General features: G+C 50.3%; 1 protein-coding gene across 4 annotated transcripts in view; it reads right to left on the bottom strand.

The window, feature by feature from the left end:
- The window catches only part of NF2 (neurofibromin 2 (merlin)), a 37646-nt gene that overhangs the window by 2334 nt on the left and 15049 nt on the right, over positions 1–20263 (bottom strand). Inside the window, exons 11-16 of one of the 4 annotated variants that reach the window (XM_010563324.1) lie at positions 18444–18566; positions 17858–18075; positions 16409–16514; positions 11003–11133; positions 9050–9209; positions 7210–7254 (exon numbers count right to left, since the gene is read on the bottom strand). In XM_010563324.1, the coding sequence (XP_010561626.1) occupies positions 7219–7254; positions 9050–9209; positions 11003–11133; positions 16409–16514; positions 17858–18075; positions 18444–18566 (774 nt within the window). In that variant the 3' untranslated portion in view covers positions 7210–7218. Of the gene's footprint in view, positions 1–7194; positions 7255–9049; positions 9210–11002; positions 11134–16408; positions 16515–17857; positions 18076–18443; positions 18567–20263 lie in introns of all 4 variants that reach the window. The other 3 variants (XM_010563326.1, XM_010563325.1, XM_010563323.1) reach the window with 3 other exon arrangements.

Raw genomic sequence — 20263 nt, 5'->3', positions numbered from 1 at the left:
GGTGGGGGGGGGGGGGGGGGGGAGGGAGCAGGCAGCCCCAGCCTGCTGCCAGCCCCACTGATGGCCCCAGTGCAGGCTTCATTTCAGCTCTTCCAGCAGAAATCCTGCCTGTGATCCCAGGCTGACACCTGGCTGGGTCACAGGCCAGAGAATTTGGCGTACAAAACCTGAGCGGACATTGCGGCGTGCAGCATAGTCCTTCCCTTTGAGCAGGGCTGCTGCAACGACCTGGTGCGAGGATGGGGACTGCGGTCCCCCAGCAGAGAAGGGCAGTGGGCGAGGGGGCATTGTGGGGCAGGAGTGGGGTGAGTGAAGCTGAGCCGTCCCACACGTTTGCCTGAGTGCCAGGGCTCTCACCGGAGCCCATCCACCCACCACAGCCCAAAATGGGGCAGCTTCCCTTTCCCATTTTGGCTGGGGAGACCTCCGAGAGGCCAGACACCCCCAAGGAGGAACATTTACCTGCCAGCTACCTACTTCCTAACGCTCCATCACTGAATTCATCTCTTCTGCAGGCTGGATGGTGAATCAAAGCATCCCACCACCTCCCCAGCCCACGGCAGCTCACAGTGCCACTCTGTTAAAGCACAGCACGGGGAGATGCCCCCAGGTGCCCCCCAGCAAACTTAGTGCTCTGACGGAGAAATGAAAGGAGCCAGATGATGCAGAGAGGGAAGATGTTTCCCCCAGGCTTATAAGATTTGACTATTTCGAGTCTGCTCTCTGCCTTTAGCTACACGCAGCTCTCCATTAATCCCCCGTGCACTTTTGCGGTCCCGGGGTACCTCAAAGCACTGCTCGAGCAGCAGCCGCTGTGCCCAGAGCTGTGCCTTCCTGAGCAAACGCTGCTGCAGTGCTGTGGGAAGCACGTGGAGGCAGAGCTCCGAGGGCATCCAGCACAGGCGCAAGGAGAAAGAAGAGATGCAGCCCTGCTCTTTCAGCAGGGGCTTTCATCCATGACTTTCAAAGGCTCCCTGAGATGTTCCGCGTTAATTTTTTTACCTATCGAGGGAAACTGAGGCATAGGAAGAGCAGCCCAGCTGTGGGCATACAGGGAAAGGGAGCAAACACAGGTTCTTGGTAAGACGGGGTCCCACAGAGAGGTGAGAGCACTGAATTTCCAAGAAGGCCATGCCCCATGGCTCGGTGGCACTCAGCAGCGGCCAGATTTTGCTATTTGAGAGGCAAAGACCACATGGATTTCAACGGCAACAGAGCAGGCACCCGTGCTGCCACCCTCACTCCTGCTGAGGAGCGGAGGCAGAGGCACACCCCCATCTCTCATCACCCCCATGTTACGCTCTAGCTGTTCCTGAGAAAGCCAGGAGACTCGTGCAGTGCTGGTGTCTGGGCAGGAGGATTTCTTCCCATCTAGGCTCCCGGGAGAGGAGCCTCCGGCTGTCTTTCTTCCCAGTAACCTGGAAGGTGTTAGAAAAGCATCACACGAGTGGGATACGGGCACAGTTGGCACATTTCTCATTAGCAGGAGCTGGGTTATGGCTAAGACCTTGGCAGTGGCCAGCAACTTGAGGCTGCTCTGCCTTCACGACCCCTGGAGCGAAGGCATCTCCAGCAGCCACCGGTGGGACCTCCCGCACCAGGAATTGGGGCTGCCCAGCAGCTCTCAGGCAGCTGCCTTCTCACATCCGATTACAGTCAGGCACATGGATAAACAGAGAGGAAATTAGGATTGCTCTTGACTGCACACTGACCCTCCACCACTGATGCTCCGTTATGCCTGGAGGGAAAGCTCCCACCCTCCCTTTTTCTTTCTTTTATTCTTGTTTTTCTTGCTGTTGAGCACTTGCAGACAGGGTGATCCTTGCTCCCACCGCAGGCCGTGCTCAGGTGAGGTGTGGTGGTCTCGACGCGAGTGTGGCACGGCTGCAGCATCGACAAAACCTGAGGGATGCGCTGGAGGAAGACGGGCAGACCCAAGGGAAGCTCTTGAGGGCAGCGAGCCCCACGGCAGCCTGACTCATCCCACCCAGCGCTGCAGGGGTACATGGAGGTGCTGCGTAAGCCAGTGGGCATGGAGAACCCTGCAGCCGAGCTCGCTTCCCATCTGCTTTCGGCCGCAAAAGCATGAGCCCCAGACAGCTCTTTGCAGGGAAATCCCACTCCCTCACACAGGAAGCAACTGGTTTTGTTCTTTTCTTTTCTGCACCGGGACGTGAAAGGGAGGAGGAGAGCAGCCAGGGAGGAAAGCACAGTCCTGCTCTGGCCTCTCCATCGTCTGCTGGGGGAAAGCCCTAAGGTGGCCTCCAGCATCTCTGCAAACTCTCCGCACCCTCTGCCTCCCCTTTCCCTGGCCAGGCAAGGAGAAATAAATACATATACACCCGTACCATAATGTTGTGCAGGCAAGGCAGAGTGATTAAGAGCGAGTTACATTCTCGTCAGTGCGGAGAGGGGAAAAAAAAAATTGATTTACAAGCAGTATTATGATAATCTCCTTCCTGCAGGAGGGAGGGTGGGCTCCACAATGCACTACCAGAGCCATCAAAGAAAATTTAGAGAGAGAGAGAGGGAGCACAATTAAGCGGCCAGAGCTCACATGAATCAAGATACAAGAAAGAGAAGAGTCCCACTCCCTGCATTCCTACACTGGGGTTCCTCTGAGCTCTGCTTTTACCCAGGGCTGCTGGACTGATTTGATTTAAGAAAAACAAACAAAAGCAACCCAATAAGTCCCTCATAGCCAAACGCGGTTTAGAGTGGCTAACCCAATAACCGCAGGCACATAACTTCTGCTGGCAGGGCAAACTGAATAGAGAGAAACCACCCGGGCTCTCAGCAAGCCCACCAGAGCCAGTGCCCTTCCCACGCACTGGAGATGGGGCACAGGCAGAAGGGGACTGCAAATCACATCAACCTTCCCCCCCATCCTCCCAGCTCCTGAGGAACGGGGAGAGGTTTACAATTTCTCATTTCCTTGCTGTTTCCTTGCTTATCCTCCAGCCTGGCCAGGCTGGAGGAGAGGGTGACCCATGTCACCCCTAGTGGCATCACCTCACCCCATGTGATGCTGGGGACATCTTCCTGCTGCTGGGAGGGAAATCTACAGTCCCTGCTAAATCATTGCCCTGTGCTGCATACAGTAAACCCTCTTTATTCCCCCCACTGCTCCCCTGAACATCCTTCTCCATCCCTGCCCACTCCCCAGTCCCCACCAGCCAGGTGGACCTTTCAATTCCCACATTTACTTTTGAAACTGAAACCTTATTTTTCCCTCCCCACCCCCTTTCCAGTCCCCACCTCGCCATTTCTCTGTTACTCCCACGCTGCTGTTTATTCTCTCCCAAGCACAACTTTCCCCCGGCCTCCAATGCTTTGATGAGTGCGTTTAAAAGAGAGAAGATGACGCTCCATTTGAAGGAAATGCTTTTCAAAGGCTGTCACAAAAATAGCTGATAGGCCTGACGTTTCCCAGTTTCCTTTCGCTCCTTGTAAACAAGGAAAGGAGGCTGCCGTGTCCCAGTTTAGCTGCCAGGGAGTTTCACTTCCCAGCTCCGAGGAGAACCAGGGCAGAAAGAAAATGAACCTAGCAGGGACACAGCCTCGCACACACGGGTATATGTGGGCAAGACCCACGTGAGATGCACCTCCATCTCCTCCTGCACTCAGAAAATGTGTGCCCAGAGGTGTCTAGAGCTGCTTTACTCACCAGGTATCTCCTGGCTCTCGCCTGCATCCTAGCTGTGTGCCAGGCAGGGCAAGAAGCCAGCATCTTCGCTCATTTTTTCTCTCTACCCTCACAGCTCCTGAGGGGATGGGAAACACCGGTGCTGCTTCTCCTGGGAAGTCCCTTGCTGGTTGTGTGCCCACTCTGCAGCATGCAGCCTTCCCCTCTCCTGGTGGGAGTGGATTATACAGTGATGCCACGGCAATGCTGCAGTTCTGCATGAGACTAAAGAGCACCTCATCCGTGTCCAGGCTACCACAGGATCCACAGGAAAGGATGGAACCACCTGTGTGCGGCTCAGCCTGCTCTGTACCACCCAGGCTCCCTCCTTTTGCCCTTCCCAGAGCAGAAGTATTTCTTGTCCTGGTCCCCTCCCTCTGCGGGATTAAGGTCCAGAGGCACAATAACGTTCTCCTTCCCCGAAATGGCTGTGGTCCTCCATCTCCCCAGCAAACCACTGGAGCGAAGCGGACCCATTTCATGCAGGGGAGTCTGCAGGACCCAGAAGGGGAGAGATGAGGAAGGGAGTCCCCAGAAGATGACAGAGACCCCACAAGATTTGTTGAAGTCCTCGAGGGACATGTTTCAGTCTCCTTCCCTAGCAAGATGCTAGCCAGGCGCAGCTGGAAAACAGGCAGAGGAAAGCCGTCTGCCCCAGCACCAGCCTCCTGAAAACCTTCAGCCTGCCCAGATGATTAAGTAGCCTCATGACATTTGGTGGTGGCACAGCAGCTTCATATCTGCATCACAAGAGGCTCTGATAGCAGTGCCCATCACCAACTCAGCAGTGTCCTTACACTGCTGTAGAGGACAGACCACAGCATATCTTGAAGGTCAGAGGAGTGAAGACAAGCCTGCAGAAATCCTCTTTGCTCTGCCTCGCTCGCCCCTCCGTGCTTGGCAGCCAGGAGCTGCTCATTGCCTAAACCTGAAGGGGACGATGCTGCATCCATAGGAATGCGGTAGAACATGACTGTTCATGGCCCAATGAGGGAGGAATCCCAGACTAGTCTACTGGTGATAAATAAGCAGATTTGAAGTAGATTATCCAAACAACAAGTGCCTCAATGATAGGAAAAAATCCTGCATTACCCAAGTTGAGGGCAATGCTGCACCACAACCAGGATCAGCCAGGAGAAGAACCAGCAAGAGCACGGTCAGCAACACCTCACCCCACCACCAATGTCCGCACAATCCCCATGGGCACCAAAAGTGCTGGCCCCAAGGAACGAGCTTGAGCCCCAGAGAAACACCGCATCTGAGAAAAAGCTGAGAGCTGCGTGAGAGCCTGGCAGGGAAAGGCCAAGCCTGCCTGTTGAAGGACCAAAGTACTGCTCAAGGACAAAGCCGCTTGTCTGGAAACAGGCGTGGAGATTTGCTCCTTGCCTTGGATACTTCAAAGGGCTTAAATCACAGTAAATAAGCATGACTGTGCAAGAAGAAAGCAACTGGAATGAAAGACTCAATTGTGTTTTAGAGCAGCAGCCTGTCCTGGGAGTCTTCCTACACTGGAGGATGCAAGGAAGAAGTGGGTTTTTTCATCTTCTACCACAGCATAAGCGGCAAACCCTCCCGAAGCTGAGCCAGCTGGAGTTAGCAGCACCAACCCACAGCGCAGAGCGCTACGGAGAAGGGAAATCAGTTTCCAGATGAGGTACTTGTGCTGTGCCCACAGAGCTCATAAAAAAGGATTAGCATGTTAACCACGTAATTAAACATGAAAAACTTAGCAGGCGTCTTCAAAGGCAGGCAACAAAACCCAGAGGTCACACCACAGCACTTGCTGTGCATCTGGTTTAATTATGGGGGCTCCTCCCAGGCACCGAATCACTCCCAGCTGCTGGATTAGTCTTTTCACAAACTGCCAGGGCTTCATTTAATCTCCTTATGCTGTGGCCACAAGTGGATTTCGTCCCAATTTCACCTGCCATGGAGTTCCTCAAACCAGTGGGATCGGGACAGCGTGTTTCAACCATGGCCAGCCTGCCCCAAGAGATATCCAATGCCTCCCCTCAAGGTGGCCCAGACCTGCAGGGTCACCCCTCATTTTACCCTTTTTCCCAAGGAAATGCTTAAAAACGAGAGCAGCCTGTCTTGGGAACACCCGCAGCCCCCCAGAGAGCAACTGGCGGCAGCCAGCCGGCACAAAACCCTAACTTGAGTGATTTACAGTGCTGCCTGCAGCCCTGAAAGGGCTGGTCTATTCAAGAACGGCACAAACCTGTGCTGATAGCTTCTGGGTACCCGCCAGGGAGAAGTCTGCATCTAAAGCATCCTCCTGCCTCTGCCACAGAGCTCCAGAGGTGCGGGGAAATTGCTCCATGGTTGGCTGTACATGCCCCCCACGCAGGCAGGGCTGTGCAAGCCCTCAGAGTAACTTTTAACGAAAGCCTTTTCCAAAGGTGCTTACCACCAGGTTTACCACCCGCCTTCGTGAACGCTGCTACCGCAGCATCTGTGCCGTTTCTTCCCTTAGCGCTGCCGCTCGAAACTCGCTAAACCCTGTGGGTGTGCAAGAACCACGGTCGAGGAAAGAGCAAAAAAGCTTTCCCAAACTCATCCTCCTGAAGGAGGGAGTCAATGCTCTGCACACACACACAGCCTGCGGATTCAGGGCAAATCCTTGGAGGAAAGCAGGCTCCGGAAAAAGAGACATGACGTTAACAGAGCAGGAGTCACCAGCGTGCTGAAGGAGGCAGGGGACAGGCAGCGGCATCGCAGGCAGGCAGGAAAGCAGCTGACAGCCGGTGTCCCTAGGCGTTGATGGTGACCAACGGCACTACCTCCAGCACAGTCTCCATGGACCACCCCCAGCTGCAGCCTTGCCTAAGAGCTACCTGCAGACACCGGCTGTCCTCAACCGTCTGCTTTATGTTCCTGCGATACTTCTCAAACAGGCAGACGCTCATAATGCGTCCACGTGCTGCTCCGCTCCTAGACGGAGGTGTGCATTTTTAGCCTGTTATGACAGTTTTGGCAGCAGAGGGTTGACGGGGTTTGTTTGGGTTTTTTTAAATCCTGAATTTCTTTCTGCGGCAAACAAGGGGGAAGGTCCTGGTTTACTTCACTAAAGAAATCTTCAAAGGCCACCCTGCACCTCCAATATATTCCCAGCCACCAGCAGCACAGCAAAACCAGGCACGTTTAATTATTTAAGCATCTACGCCTGCACTCCCCAATGATGTTGCCAACTCAACTTCTGCCAAGAAAGACGCTTCCCAACACAGAGGATCAGGTGCAAAAATGCAGAGAGACTGTGAACGCTACCGAGGGAGCAAGAGCCGGGCAGGGCGGCTGCCTGCGACATGCTGCACGGGTTCACCATGGGGACAGGCAGGGTGCTGTGCCGTGGTGAGCCCGGTCTCACCGGCACCGCACCCCACTGCGGTGCATAAGGAGCATTGTAGGGGTGGCAGCAATGGGAGCTGGCTAGAGCAGTGCGTATCGCAGGCAAGCTCATGCACGGGTTAGTATTACGGCCAGTGATCCCATCTCCCCACGCAGAGTACCTTGGAATAACCTACTTTGCAGTCTCAAATGCAGATAGGTCTTCTGCCCTGGGCTTGAGGCTAAACCAGCAAAATAAAATGAACAACAACAACAAAAAAATCCTCTGTGATACGAGTAATGTCAGGTCATTTGTGCAATCTGTACAGTTTGCCCAGAGCGCTGAAGTGATCAGCAGCTTCCAGGTGGGGTAGAGGGTTGGTATTATTTAAGTATTGCTAAACTGCTATCCCCTTTTCCATTTCCAGTGTCTTGCATTTTCCTTTCCATCACAACTGTAAAGACAAAAGCCCTCTTGACCTCCTGGTGGCATGAACAAAAGCAGTCTGCAATTTTGTTCTGATGTGCTCCACTAATAGACTATTATTTCAAAACCTTTGCTCCTCCAGCTAAGATGCAGGAGCCGGGCAGCCTTGGCTCCCTCCTGAAGGGAGGGGACAGAACAAGACTCGAGCTTCAAAGGAACGAAAACTGACCGCACGGTCCCAATTACAGCGATGAGCCCTGACAGACATTGAAATGATTGCCCAGCCACCTTCTTTAAGTGAGACAAATGGGACCATCAGCTCTCTATGAACTCGTCTCTGTCAGAAGTTAAAATTTAGCATTTTCCGTTTAAACCAAGGACTCTGAGCACGGAGACAAAACCTAACAAAACCTACTGGGAGCAGAAATGTCTTCAGATTCTATGATGACAAAAGGGCCTGTGATGATTTTTATATTCTCTGCTCTGGTGGGACAGGAACCCGAATAGCTCAAGGCTAGCGTGGGGAAACCAGGAAGTGAGACCTGCTAGATCAATTTTCCTGCCCCAATTCAGTGATCACAAACTCCCACCCATGAAAGTCGGCATCAACTGATATTTTCAAATCTTTTCAGACGTAACTCTCAGCTGGGAATAGTAAAGAGAGAAGGATTTGGTTTTAAAACATGGAGTTGTTATCACAGCCTGCATCCCATGCCATACAGATTTCTGAATCCTTCACAAGGACAACTGCTAGCTGAAGAAAGCCAGCTGGCTAAAAGCCTTTGCAGGTGAGTGGGGCTGACCACTACAAACCACTGTACCAATTATGGATGTGCCCTCAGTCCCTTGTTCCACTGAGCCCAACTGGGAGAACAGCAGAGCTATTAAGCAAAGGAAAAGGACAGGACATAAAAATAAAGAACGGGCTTTGTTGTGACCTTTCAGGAGTGACCCCCCAGGCTAGCAGATCCAGACATCCTAACTTTTTGGCTAAGTTACTCATCTCAACCACATTTCTAGAGGCAGGTGGTTCCAGGGTCCACAGCACAAGGGAGCAGACATCTCGCACACACCCTGCTAGCAAAAGGTTTTGCTGTTAGTATTTGAAGCTGCGCTACAGGTTACTCAAGAACAGATTAAAAGAGAGGATGAGGCTTTTGGCTTTTTCTACTGAGAGCCCATAAGTCAGGAGTATTTTTGCCCGCATTATTCACCAGATAAGGTCAACGCTGCTTGCCTGTAGGGAATGATTGCAATAGGCAGGTAGGGCTTTTCCTGCTCCTGGGGTCACTAGGGTAGCAGATCCCTTCTAACAGCATCCCTGTACAGCTCTTGTTAAGGCTCAGCAAGAACTTCAAACCTCAAGACCTTTGCATCCCTTCACATAGCACTGAAGAGACAAGATTTGATTGTGGCAAATATAAGCAGGACCACCAGAAGCTGAAATCCTCTGCACCCTGGTTCGAAGCTAAGCAGCCCAGGAAGAAAGCCTAGATCAAACAATTTTATTATAACAACTTGTGCAAAAGCTAAACCAAACGGAAGGGTTATTTTGTTGTTGTTTTTAAAGGATTTCATCAGGCGAGATACAAACTGGAGGCCTCCGATACCTTTTTAATAGTGTTGTGCTTGCTGTTGCCTCGGCTGGCATTCTCGTTGTGCAATATATCCAGAGCTGTCTCTCTCTCCTTTAGCTTCAGTGCCTCAATTTCTGTCTTCAGCTCATTCAGCTGCTCCTGCAGGTGCTTGCTTTTCTCCATGTACTCTACCCTAGCATACACAAAAAAGTCCTGGGTTAGTGCTGGCCAGCGGCAGATAGTGACACGATCCTGTGGCAGCCGATAACGGAATTATAACAGAAAACCCTTAGCTTCATCATTTCTGGTGTGTGGAACTGACATTAGTTTACAGCACACAGTAAACTACTCTGAGCAATGACTTGTTCATTATTAAAAAGAGGACCCAGACTGCTGACCCAAGAACAAAACTGAGTTCCATTACTATAAAAAAATAAAGTCAAGCTGGAGCTGCTGGATGATGTTTGTAAATCTCCCCATTTCTGAGTGAAGCTGCACCATGACATAGGCTAACATTGCACAGTTTCAGTCTACAAGATAGTGGTTTAAGCGCTTCTCTACTCCACCGCTCCCTCTCTCAAACCCAGCTCACAAACTCAAAGGCACGAATCCTTTCAGTAAGGAAGGACCCTGATGTACTGACTTCTCATGTTTCAGAGGGATTCAGCTTGTAAACCGTGTGGGAGCAAGCACTGCCCCCAAAATATCAGGTATCTTTTAGACACACAGTATCCCTGGGAGAAAGAAAGGTCTCCAAAAAAAGAAAAAGAAAAAAAACCCCAAACCCAGCCATTCTTGGGACTTGGCCATAACTGCCTTCCACAAGGAAGCATTGACTGGAGAAAAATCACACCATGCCAGCCTTGTACTTGTGATTAAACACTGAGATCCAGGTCAAAGTACCAGCAGACTAACAAGAACCCTTTCAGAGTGCCAAAATTTGTAGCAAGGTTTATCTCAGCACCCAAGGAAGCCGAACAGTCCCGGAGAAGTCAGCAAAAGCATGCTATTGCTTTTAGCATTTGGCAGAGCCAGGCTCTTCCTGCTTAGGAGAGTGGGATGACCTAGTTAGCAACCTGGGTACAGAACCAGGAATTATCCTGTTATTTTCAGCTTCTATCTTTTTCCTTCTGGCTTTAGGAAAAGTTTTTAACCTCTGTCTCTGGCATAGTGGTCTGTTATTTCATACATGGGAGAGGGTACTCAGCACAGGCAAAATAAACCACCCTGTGGGATCCAGGGGCATTTCATTCCAGCCCCAGGAAGTTTTGGCCGGAGCGCTATGGCACAGCCCTTCTAGCTTTGATCTACTACCCAATCGATGAACAAAGTACATTATTACTACAGAGATTAAAATCTGATCTGCTTTGATTTCTGCTAAATTTGTAATTTTGAAGGCTACACTTAAACCCTCAGGAAAACACAAGATCAAAGCTCATAATCACATCCAAACTTGCTTGCACACACTTTTTATATATAAACATGACACAGATTTCAAGAAAAAGGGTTAAAGCCCTAACACGGGACCTTAGCTCACATTTTCTGGACACACTGCAAATGCACAAGCACCAGCCTGCAATAGCTCAGCAGTGCAATAGCTCAGTGCACCAGCAGTCAGACTGCTGTTAACTCTTTCTATCAACACGGACAATTCAAGCCTAAAACAAGAGTCAGGTTAACCATATGGAGAGGAATTGACGGGTGCAGGGCTCAGCATGCTTAAACTCGCCTTTAAGCAGGCAGCAGAGACGCATCTGTGACACCAGGTCCCCACCCAGAGAAACAGTCAGTCAGTAGCTACATCATGCTCTGGGCAGAGCTACTAATGACCTTGGTAAAAGTGAATCCAAAAGACTTCTCCCCCTTCCACCTCACACCGGTGCTTGTCTGGAACCTAAAAGTCACATTCAGCCCTGGTGCAATTCCTCCCACTGCAACCGAGGCACAAATCCCAGCCCTGACCCGGACTGGACGCATGCCACATACTTCTCTTTCTCGATTTCCATTGAAAGCCTCTTCATGTCCGTATCCTTGAAGTCAAAGGACAGGCTCTCATTGATGAGGTTGAAGCTTGGCAGGTCGGTAGGCAGTGCTGTTGTACTTGAGTTCATGGACTGCTAAAGTGAGAGAGAGTACAAATTAATCACGTTTGGCCACACAAGTGTTCCTATAGCAAATGTTCTGTAACACAGAGGTAAAATCAGAGTAACACCTAAAAATGCAGCTCAAGGTGCTACTTACTAATGCTGTAATAAGGTCCTGATCTGCTACTCACAGAGGTAACAACACACTGTTCCTGGAGCTGGGTCTATTCTACCGTGCAGCGGCGCCAAACTGGAAGGATCTCATCATTTGCATGGGGAAAGGGAAGGCACACGTGCATTCCTGATGCAACACAGCCCACAACCCCATTTGTCTGAACCAGCCTCAAGCTTTCTGGAGAGAAGATTAGGAGGTTCTTTTGTAGCTGGTGATCTTTTAACACAGAGGATGGCAAGCACTCCAAGGTGCTGCAGAAGCAGAGCAACAAACAAGCCCAACATCCCAAGCACCAGATCAGCCTGAAGATCCCCTTGCTCCATTCCCAATTTGCTCTTCAATTCAGAGCTATTGCTCTTCTGGGACCCTGCTCTCTGCAGTAGTAAAGAGAAGAAAAAACACCACCTGCCTTCAAAATCTATTGACAAAACTTGGTAAAATCTAGGTTTTATCACTGCTGTGCCACTTAAAACAACGTTGGACAGAAGCTGCCTCTTGGAAGACACCTGACAACTATTTAACATTAAATCGCATTTAAAAAGTGCAAGCTGTGAACAGGGGCAACACAAGTCCCTGTATGATAGCAGAGTCCTGCACTCCACCGCTCCCCAAAGTGTGAGCAAAGAACAACGTAACCCCAAGGGTTAACTTGGGATGCAATTTCAGCAAGGTCCACAGAGATGCACCAATACATTTTCATCTTCACAGTAATTTACAGTTCCAAGCGTTTAGGAACCACTGCTAGATTCAGTTGGAAATGCAGAGATAACATAGAGAATCACTCATATCACACCTGAGCAAGGATTTGGAACTTTCTTCCTCCTGCAAAATGCTGTGATATTCCCCACTGACACATGCTGCCTGGCCATCAGATTTTATCTTTCCTTAAAAAAATGACTATTCTCTCAGTCAAAAATTCTGTCACACCTCTAATAAATGGGCTCATTACCAGTAGAGGAAAAGCATCCTGACACAAGTCATCACTCTGCTCTTGCAATACGTTAGATGAGGTTGCAAGCAGCGGCACACATCAAGGGTGGCAGAGCAGCTTCAGATGGCAGACTGTGCGTGTGGATCTGAGTCAGAACTGCTGCCAGCATGCTTAGCCCTTATTTTGGATATAAGAAATCCAACACAGCATCCAAAAGGTCACCCACCTCTCTGCTAGATGCTCCTTCTTGCCTTAAGGGATTCCTGTAATGAAAACAACATGCCCAAACCAGCCTGGACTGGAGGGATGGCAGGAGATGGTGCTGCAGAGACAGGCTGCTCTGGCAGCACACACCAAAAGCTGGTGGGATGGTTCTAGGGTACCTGCTCCAACAAACGAGATCTTGAGCTTCAGCCGGTTATTTCCTTCCCTCATTTCTCCTATTTGGGATACTCCAGGGACTGCTGGCAGCTAGCTCCACTTCAGCAAGAACCACTAGCGCTGAGGAAGTGACAGATTTACTCTGCACAATAACCTGCCTCTTCCCTCACTGCCAGCCTGGAATTCACAAACAGCCAGGGCTCGTCCCCCACTTGCTCTTTGGCTGGACAAACCTGAGAGGGACGACATTTCATTTACCCTGCAGAAGCAAAGCTGGAACACAAACACCTAGTACAAGCATAAACAAGGTGGCACCTGAAACTGCATTGCTTGGCCTGGCTGGAGCATTACAGGTAGGTTAGACTCACACAACAAGGAAACACGATTTCTTACTCCCCTTTGCGATCGCTGCTAGTGTGGAACACAGCCGCATTAATTCTGGAACAGGCGCTGAAAGGGACAGATGAGTACCTAAATTCCAGTCTCGAAGGAAAGGGGACAGGTCTGCCAAAGCACTTAACTGATTTAAATACTTGCATCACATTGACATTCAAGTCCCTTCCCTGTAAGGCACACAGGTGTTCGCAAAGCCCTTCCCACGTGAGGTTCTACGATCTCTGCTGTGCGGGGGAGCCAGGATCATCAGAACCAGCCTGCTGGCCTTCAAACAACCTTTAGCATTTTTTTCAGCACAAGCTTGTTGTTTTTTGTTTTAAAAAAAAACCCCAAACAACAGCAGTAACAGTTGAGCAGGAATTTCAGTTGCTGCAATCATTAAGCCCAGATGCCAATCTGTCAGGGTTACTACAGCCACTTCCTCGCCTCTCCTCAGCACTACTCTTTCATGTAGCAACCAAAAAAATTGGTGGAGAAGTCAGAAAGCAGCAGCAGTGAGGAAGAGTAAGGAAAGAGCAAAGAAAGAGCATGCTGAGGGCTTTCAAAGGCACAGGCTTAATATCTGGAGCAAAGCACTTCCCTGCCATTTGCAATAATCCTGGACAAGTCTTGCACAAGGTGCAAAGATTTTTAATCCAGGGGTCATGGGGTGTCACCAGGACATGGGGTGATAAAGGGGACACAAACGTTTTCCCTTATGTGTTTCCTCACCTGGAACAAACTGCGTAACCCTGTTACTGCATTAAAGCAATTTCCTGCAGTTAATAGAGGCAGGCACCACACTGACAGTGGTCATCCCTCTGGAGTACAGAGCAAGTGAGACAGACAATAGAGGAAGCACAGAACAAGTCATGTCATGAGGCTTCCCCCACAGGGAGAGCTCCTCCTGTTGCTGCCACTGCCTTTACTTTGCTGCTCAGGAATCTGGGCAAGCTCAAGACGGCCACTTACTACTTCAAGAGGATCAGAGAAGAGACGACTGCCTTTAGTCTTGCCATGAGTGGTACCTGAAGGGCAATGAAGGAGGCAAAGAGCCGTCACCAAGTCAGTAAAGAATGAATTGCTCTCCCAGCCCTGATGGCCTGAGACTCAGATACACATCTTCTTTCCCATGCATCACCTATCAGTCCCATCACAAAAGCAGCTTGGGCTTCAAGGACTAAACAGACACTGAAACAAACTTTAAAGAACCAGGATGGGAGACTAGAAAGTTACCCCCCTCAAAAAAAAAATAATTAACTGTTTCTTGCCTTTTCTGCAATGCATCCATCCATTCCTCCCTTCCTCTCCTGCTCTTGTTCCCCCAGAGGGAAGTCCTGTCTAGCTCTCAGTGCCAGGGGACAACACAGCACAAGAACTGGGACCACAGAAAAGAACAAGCTCAGCATTACACCCTCATTAAGGAAGAGAGGAGCTGGAATCTTCCACTGTTTGTCAGAGCTGCCATTCACCTGAGGGACACGAGCGTCCCAACAGCAGCCTTCAAAACTGCTTCATCCCTCAGGCCACCCTGGGCTTATTCCCTCCCTTGGGCTGCGCTTGCCCACTGGGTTCCTCCGTGCGCTGGCAGGGGAGGAAGGCTCGCCCAAATCCAGCTCTCTGAAGTGGTGCACAGGAACAAGATCTCAGCACATCTCACTTGTCTGCCCCCAAACACACACGCAGCAGAGCGATGAGAGAGGCCACAGGGGAAGGGAGAAGCGAGGCAGGCATAACAGGGCATGGAAAGCCCAGCAAGGTTCTGTCACCTGGATATGGGCACAACAGTCACACTTGCATCCTCCTGACCTTGGAAAACAACAGCCATCAAGTCTGTGCGACATGGTGCTCCTCCCGAGGCTACAAGAGGGGCAGGAGGAGTGGCAGCTGCATGAGGGGATCCTGCCACCTAACTGGGGAGGAAAAAAGCATGTCCCCTTCCCTCCTGGCACCAGCAGCCATGTCAGGAAGGCCAAAGCTCTTTAGGGAAGGGAGAGGATGCAATGCCACATGTCTGGATGAGGCAGTTTAGCATGGATTGCCTCCAGGCAGATGCAGCTGGAGGGGTGGAGCTGAGCTCCATGCAACCCTACAACATTCCCACTAATGAGGCTTTAACTCCGCAGGCAGGAACACAGCCACCCGGCTGCTCACCAGCACAGGCACGGAGATTTACACAGAAGGGCTCGCTAGCTGTGGTTCTGCCCATTTGACTAAGGATAGACACAGCAACATGAAGGAACATGGATGTGTAAGAGCTGCCCAAACGTCAACATTGGGCTGATGTAGCCATGCAGTAGAGTTTCAATGAGGACACTCCACCCTGTGCACAAGTTAAACCCAGAATTAAAGAACTAGTGGATCTCAGAATCCTAGTGACTTGTAAAATAAGGAGCACTCCAAAGCTAAGCTTTATCAAGCACTGAGGTAGGTAGCACTTGACTTAGTGTCCCATAACTAAGAGCACCTGACTATTTTCCATCACTGTCATTTTTAAAAGCTTCTGAACATTTTTGCAGGGAACTTCAGAGAATTGGGATGAAAAGTTACTTCATCTCAAGCTCTCCTCAATCTGCTCCTCAAAACTTTCCAGAGGAGGGGGGAAGGAGCCTGCAGGTGCAAATTTAAACTTCAGTACTAGATAGGTCGATAACTCCCATGTATGTCTGCTGAGTTTATTCCTGAAGCTGTCAAGCTCTTCCCCTTTGCCTCTCAGGACAGCGAGGCAGCTGAACTGGCAGCTGTGGCAGGTGTGAGCCGCGGGGAGGGGAGCACTTGATGGGTTTTGCAGGCCCTACAGCACAATTGGAGAAGTTGAGGAAAGGAACTGCCAGACAGATCGGAGCAATGGTCATTTAGTCTAGCATTTCCGACCCCAGCAGCAACTGGGACCAGATGCTTCAGAGGAAGGTGCGAAATCCTCTTATGGGCAATTAAATAATCCCCCTTCAAGGAAGTTTTTTTTCCAGCACATAGATGCACAGTAGCCAGTTTATGCCCAAAGAATGAATTTACAGGTTCTGAACAATGTTTATCCTACCTAACAAGAATGAGGACATCTCTGTTTCTAAGTATTTAACCTTATTTTAAAGGCTATTGCTGAGCTGGTACACTCCACAAATGCCAGCAAAGCACAGCTCTGACATGTTTGTTAAATTGGTTTAAAATTTGCTGCCTCTAATTTCACCAGCAGCTCACTTGCTCTTGCAGCATGAGGCAGAGTAGGTGGGGGGAAAGAAAAAAGAGCAAAGTGATCTTCTGCTGGATAGGGTGCCTGGATGAAAAGGGCAAGCACTGCTAAGCGTTTCTGAACAGCTGCTAAGCAAGGCAATGAGATAGTTCGTACCCCTCCACTGACAGGATGGAGATACTAGACTCCTCCAGGCTACAGAGGAGGGCATATTTATGGGCTAGGAACTGGAGACCACAATACAGATTGCTCTTACCGTGTAGGATGACTTGCTGGTGATCTCCAAAAGCTTCTGCTTTGCTCTCCGCTCAGACTCGCGAGCCTCCTGAAGGTCTTGCTTTAGCTGATCAGCCTCCTTCGCCCTACAAAGAAAAATAGCAAATGGCAAATGTTAGATTGAAGTTGAGAGGAATGAAAAGATGGAGAAGCAAGATTACAGTGTAGGTGTGGAAGAGGTTGAGATTTGTCCTGCAACAAGCCCTAACCTAAGAAATCAGAACCATTGACATGTGGGACATTTTAATTTGCACAAAAACCCAAGCCACAGAAGGGCAGCTCTGACACGGGCTCTGCATGAGCATCAACGAGCAAGGCTAAGGGCTGGAGAAGTGTGCCAAGATGCCAGAATGGGGAGAACAACTTCGGAAGTTAAGTTCAGACTTACAGGAGGAGAGGCAGTTTTATGACAAGTAAGTCTCTACTAATGATTATTTACTACATTAAAAAAGCAAAAAGTACCCAAGATTGGAAAGCTTTGCCTACTCGCAGGGCCCAACAATTCTAGAATTAGTGTCTACCCTTGAGGCTCAAGGACCCCCCACAAGGAGAAAGCCAAAGGAGGGAAGGACGCTTTCTCTGCCAGATTGAAATTTGAGTGGAGACTTCACAAGATAGAGACCAAGGCAAGAAGAGAAGGACAAGGGCAGCATTCGTCCAAGCAGAAGGGCTGACACCGAGCAAGCTCTCACATGGAAAGGAGTAATCAGTTGGAAGGAAACATGGATGATCTTTTACTTGCTCACTACCAAATGCACCACGGGACTTGGGCTCTGGTATCAAGAGGATGGAAACACCAGTTTTAACAAGAAGCAAGGGCTCCAGGAGCTAGGGAGACCTCAAGGCTAACCTGAAACAGAGACCTCACAACTGGTAAGGAGAACTAAACAACTGAGAGGTAAATAGAGGAATAAAGAGAAAATAGAAAATGTGAATCTACCATCCAGAAGAAAAAAAACAAACCCAAGTGTTATGCAGTGGGTGTTCGCAAAAATCACCCAAAAGTAGAGCTGGCTCCTGCTGCTGCTGTCAGGGCGTGAGAGGCGTGGAAGGCAGAGTGCCAAGGACCACAGTACCTTCTCCCCCACTAGCTGACGGCCCCTTTCCCTGCTGCTTTCACCACAGAATCTCTCCCAAAGAAGGCTTCAGAGAAGGGTCTCCAGCTCCGATCCAGGGAAAGATCAGAGCTACCACTGCCCTGCCAGCACCGTTTCCCACTCAGGGACAGCCCAGCTGTGGCAAACAGTGAGATGGAGAGAGAGAAACCAGCTGAGCCTTGGGGTTGTTTGCTGTTGCACATGCACGGGAGGCCAAGGGCTCACTGCAAACCGTTGGATGGACTAACTCAAGGCATGAGCCACTGTTTCAGCTAAGTCAGAAGGGGGTTGGAAAGCAAAGCAGAGGCAGCTGCAAGGTTGTACCCTCTGACCTCCTCTCTGACTCCTCCGCCATTTTCAGTGCCAACATCTCTGCCTCTAGCACCTTCTGTTCCATCAGCCGCTTCTCCTCCTCCGTCCGGATGGCTGTGGCTTTGATTCGCTGCATCTCCTGTTCAGCCTCAGCTGCTTTCTGAGCCAGGAGCTTGGCCTCCTCCTCCGTGATCTGAGCCTTCTCAGCCAGCAAGTCTGCTGTCTCTTCAGACCTCATCTGAGAATTAAGGCACATTAAGCCATCAAGCACACTGTATGTCTCCCCGAATGTGCTTACAACCCCTGGGGCAGGGCCCTGAGCTGCTCGCTCCACACGGCTGCCATGGCTCATAGAGTCCCTCCCTTCCATCAGAGCCTGCAGCCAAGACCTGCATGTGCCCAGGCTCTGTCCCAAATCATCCTCCTTTGTGCTCCTGCCACAGCAGGCTAGCAGGATGAAATCAACTCCATCCAGCCTCCTGATCACCGTCCACCAGCAGCAGTTTGAGAATAGGACAGTCACAGTGTGCCTCCTAAAATGCTTCAGTAGTGGAAAGAGTGAGGAACAGCTGCAGTGCCTCGGGAAACAACCTCCCAGAGACCTACCAGAGCCTCGTTGGCCATCGTTGCCTCCTCCTTTAACTGCATCAATCTTCTCTCCAGCTCATCCCTTGTCCTCTCAGCTTCTTCTCTCATTTGCTTCTCTCGGGCCAGGCGCTGCCGTTCCATCTAGGAAAAAGAGAATCGGGAAAGCAAGGAGAAATAACACACATTAGAAAGGCTTTCCACAGGATGAGAAAGGGTCACTACATGGAAGTCAGAGCACAGGACTGCACTGCTGCCTCCTCTCTGCTTATCAACATGGGGAACTTCACTAAATGGGGGTGACCTGATGCACCCTGCTCCTTTGAAAAGTGCCATTCCTGAGACAATCCCCTATCCTCTGATCAGGCTGTTACCCACAGCGCTGCCCCATAAGCTGCCTGCAGGTGATTACGTCCCCAGACAGCACCCTCCTACACTGGCTCACAGGGCGGACTTAGACAAGCAGGGTCCCAAGAGCTTGAGCTACGCCTGGAGTTTCTTACAGCAAGTTGGACAGCAAGACTGGGATTAAGGGCAGTCTGAGGGCATCTTCAAACTATCGGATATAGACACGCTGCAAGGCAGGAGTTTGAAGGAGGTGGATAGCTGTTACTTTTAATCAGACATCTGACCCAGCATGCTGGAAACTTCTCTTCCACTCATCTATAGGGGAGGTCACAAAGAGTGTGACCACTTCTAGCAATTCCTAGATACAATAAACTGCTTCCAGCTCGGTCTGTAGGAAATAGCAATGCTTCTCTAGGAGGGCAAGATCCAAGCTATGCTGAGACAACCCACCAGAATCTGCCACCTCTTCCCAGGAGACGCTGAGAGTGTTGCGCAGACAGAGCGTGCCCAGCAACTGCCTCTCTGCTAGCTAAGCACCTAAAGGGAGCCATCAGGCTAATTAACACACCAAGTTTAAGCACTCCAGTACGACAAAGATGGGTGCATTATAAATATCCACACTGCAGCTAGGACTTGCAGCATTGCACAGGCCACCTGCTGGGTTTAATAAGGGAAATAAGTGCGACAAGACACATTTCTCTGCTCCTTGGACACCAACTGTGTTCTGAAAGCGGGACGCCCACTGCTTTAACGGCTCTGCTTCTTTCTATTAAAGGTTCTCCTCATTAATTATCATTACGATCTGCATCCCACTCAGGACTTCCATTAACAAGAATTCCCAGTATAAAAAGACTATCTGGAACCAGTTAACAACTGAGGATCCTGGGGAGGGAGGAGAGAGCAGGCGAGATAGCACGGTGGCTAGCTCGGGAGAGGTCAGCCAACCCAAGCAGAATCCTGACCCTTCCCGTAGAGCACAAGTGCTCTGGATTTGAGAGCTCATGCAAAGCAATAAGTTTCTGCTCACCCTCAGTGCCCTCACCTCTCCCAGCAGCCCAACTAAGCGCAGGATCTCAGGTCTTGCTGGCGTTATTCAAATATATTAAAAACTCACAAGATTGTAAAACCTGTCCCTGAAGCCACCAGTGCTTGGACACCACACTGCTCCTTCCAAGGAAGACTTTTTCCTCCACTAATGCCAACTCCTCACTGACCAGAGGAATGCCCATGAGAAGCAAGAAGCCCCCCTGCCCCAGAGGAGCTAGCCTGGTTACCCTCATAGTGATTCATGTCCTGTCCTGTCCTGCCACCCCACAAGCTACAGGAATGAGAACTGCTTCAGGAGGTGCCTGCAAGACAAGCCATGTCACATCTCCAGGTCAGCTGAGAACCTCAACACCAAGTCCAGCACCATGCAGGCACCTCTGTGGACATGCACAAATCCATTAACTTAGCAGTCCCTTGAGCATAAGGCCCTCCTGGGTGCAAGCGAC

The sequence above is a fragment of the Haliaeetus leucocephalus genome, unplaced genomic scaffold (genome assembly GCF_000737465.1).
Source record: "Haliaeetus leucocephalus isolate CR32 unplaced genomic scaffold, Haliaeetus_leucocephalus-4.0 Scaffold165, whole genome shotgun sequence".
In the NCBI taxonomy this organism is placed as follows: domain Eukaryota; kingdom Metazoa; phylum Chordata; class Aves; order Accipitriformes; family Accipitridae; genus Haliaeetus; species Haliaeetus leucocephalus.
This window is presented reverse-complemented; position numbering and strand designations above follow the sequence as displayed.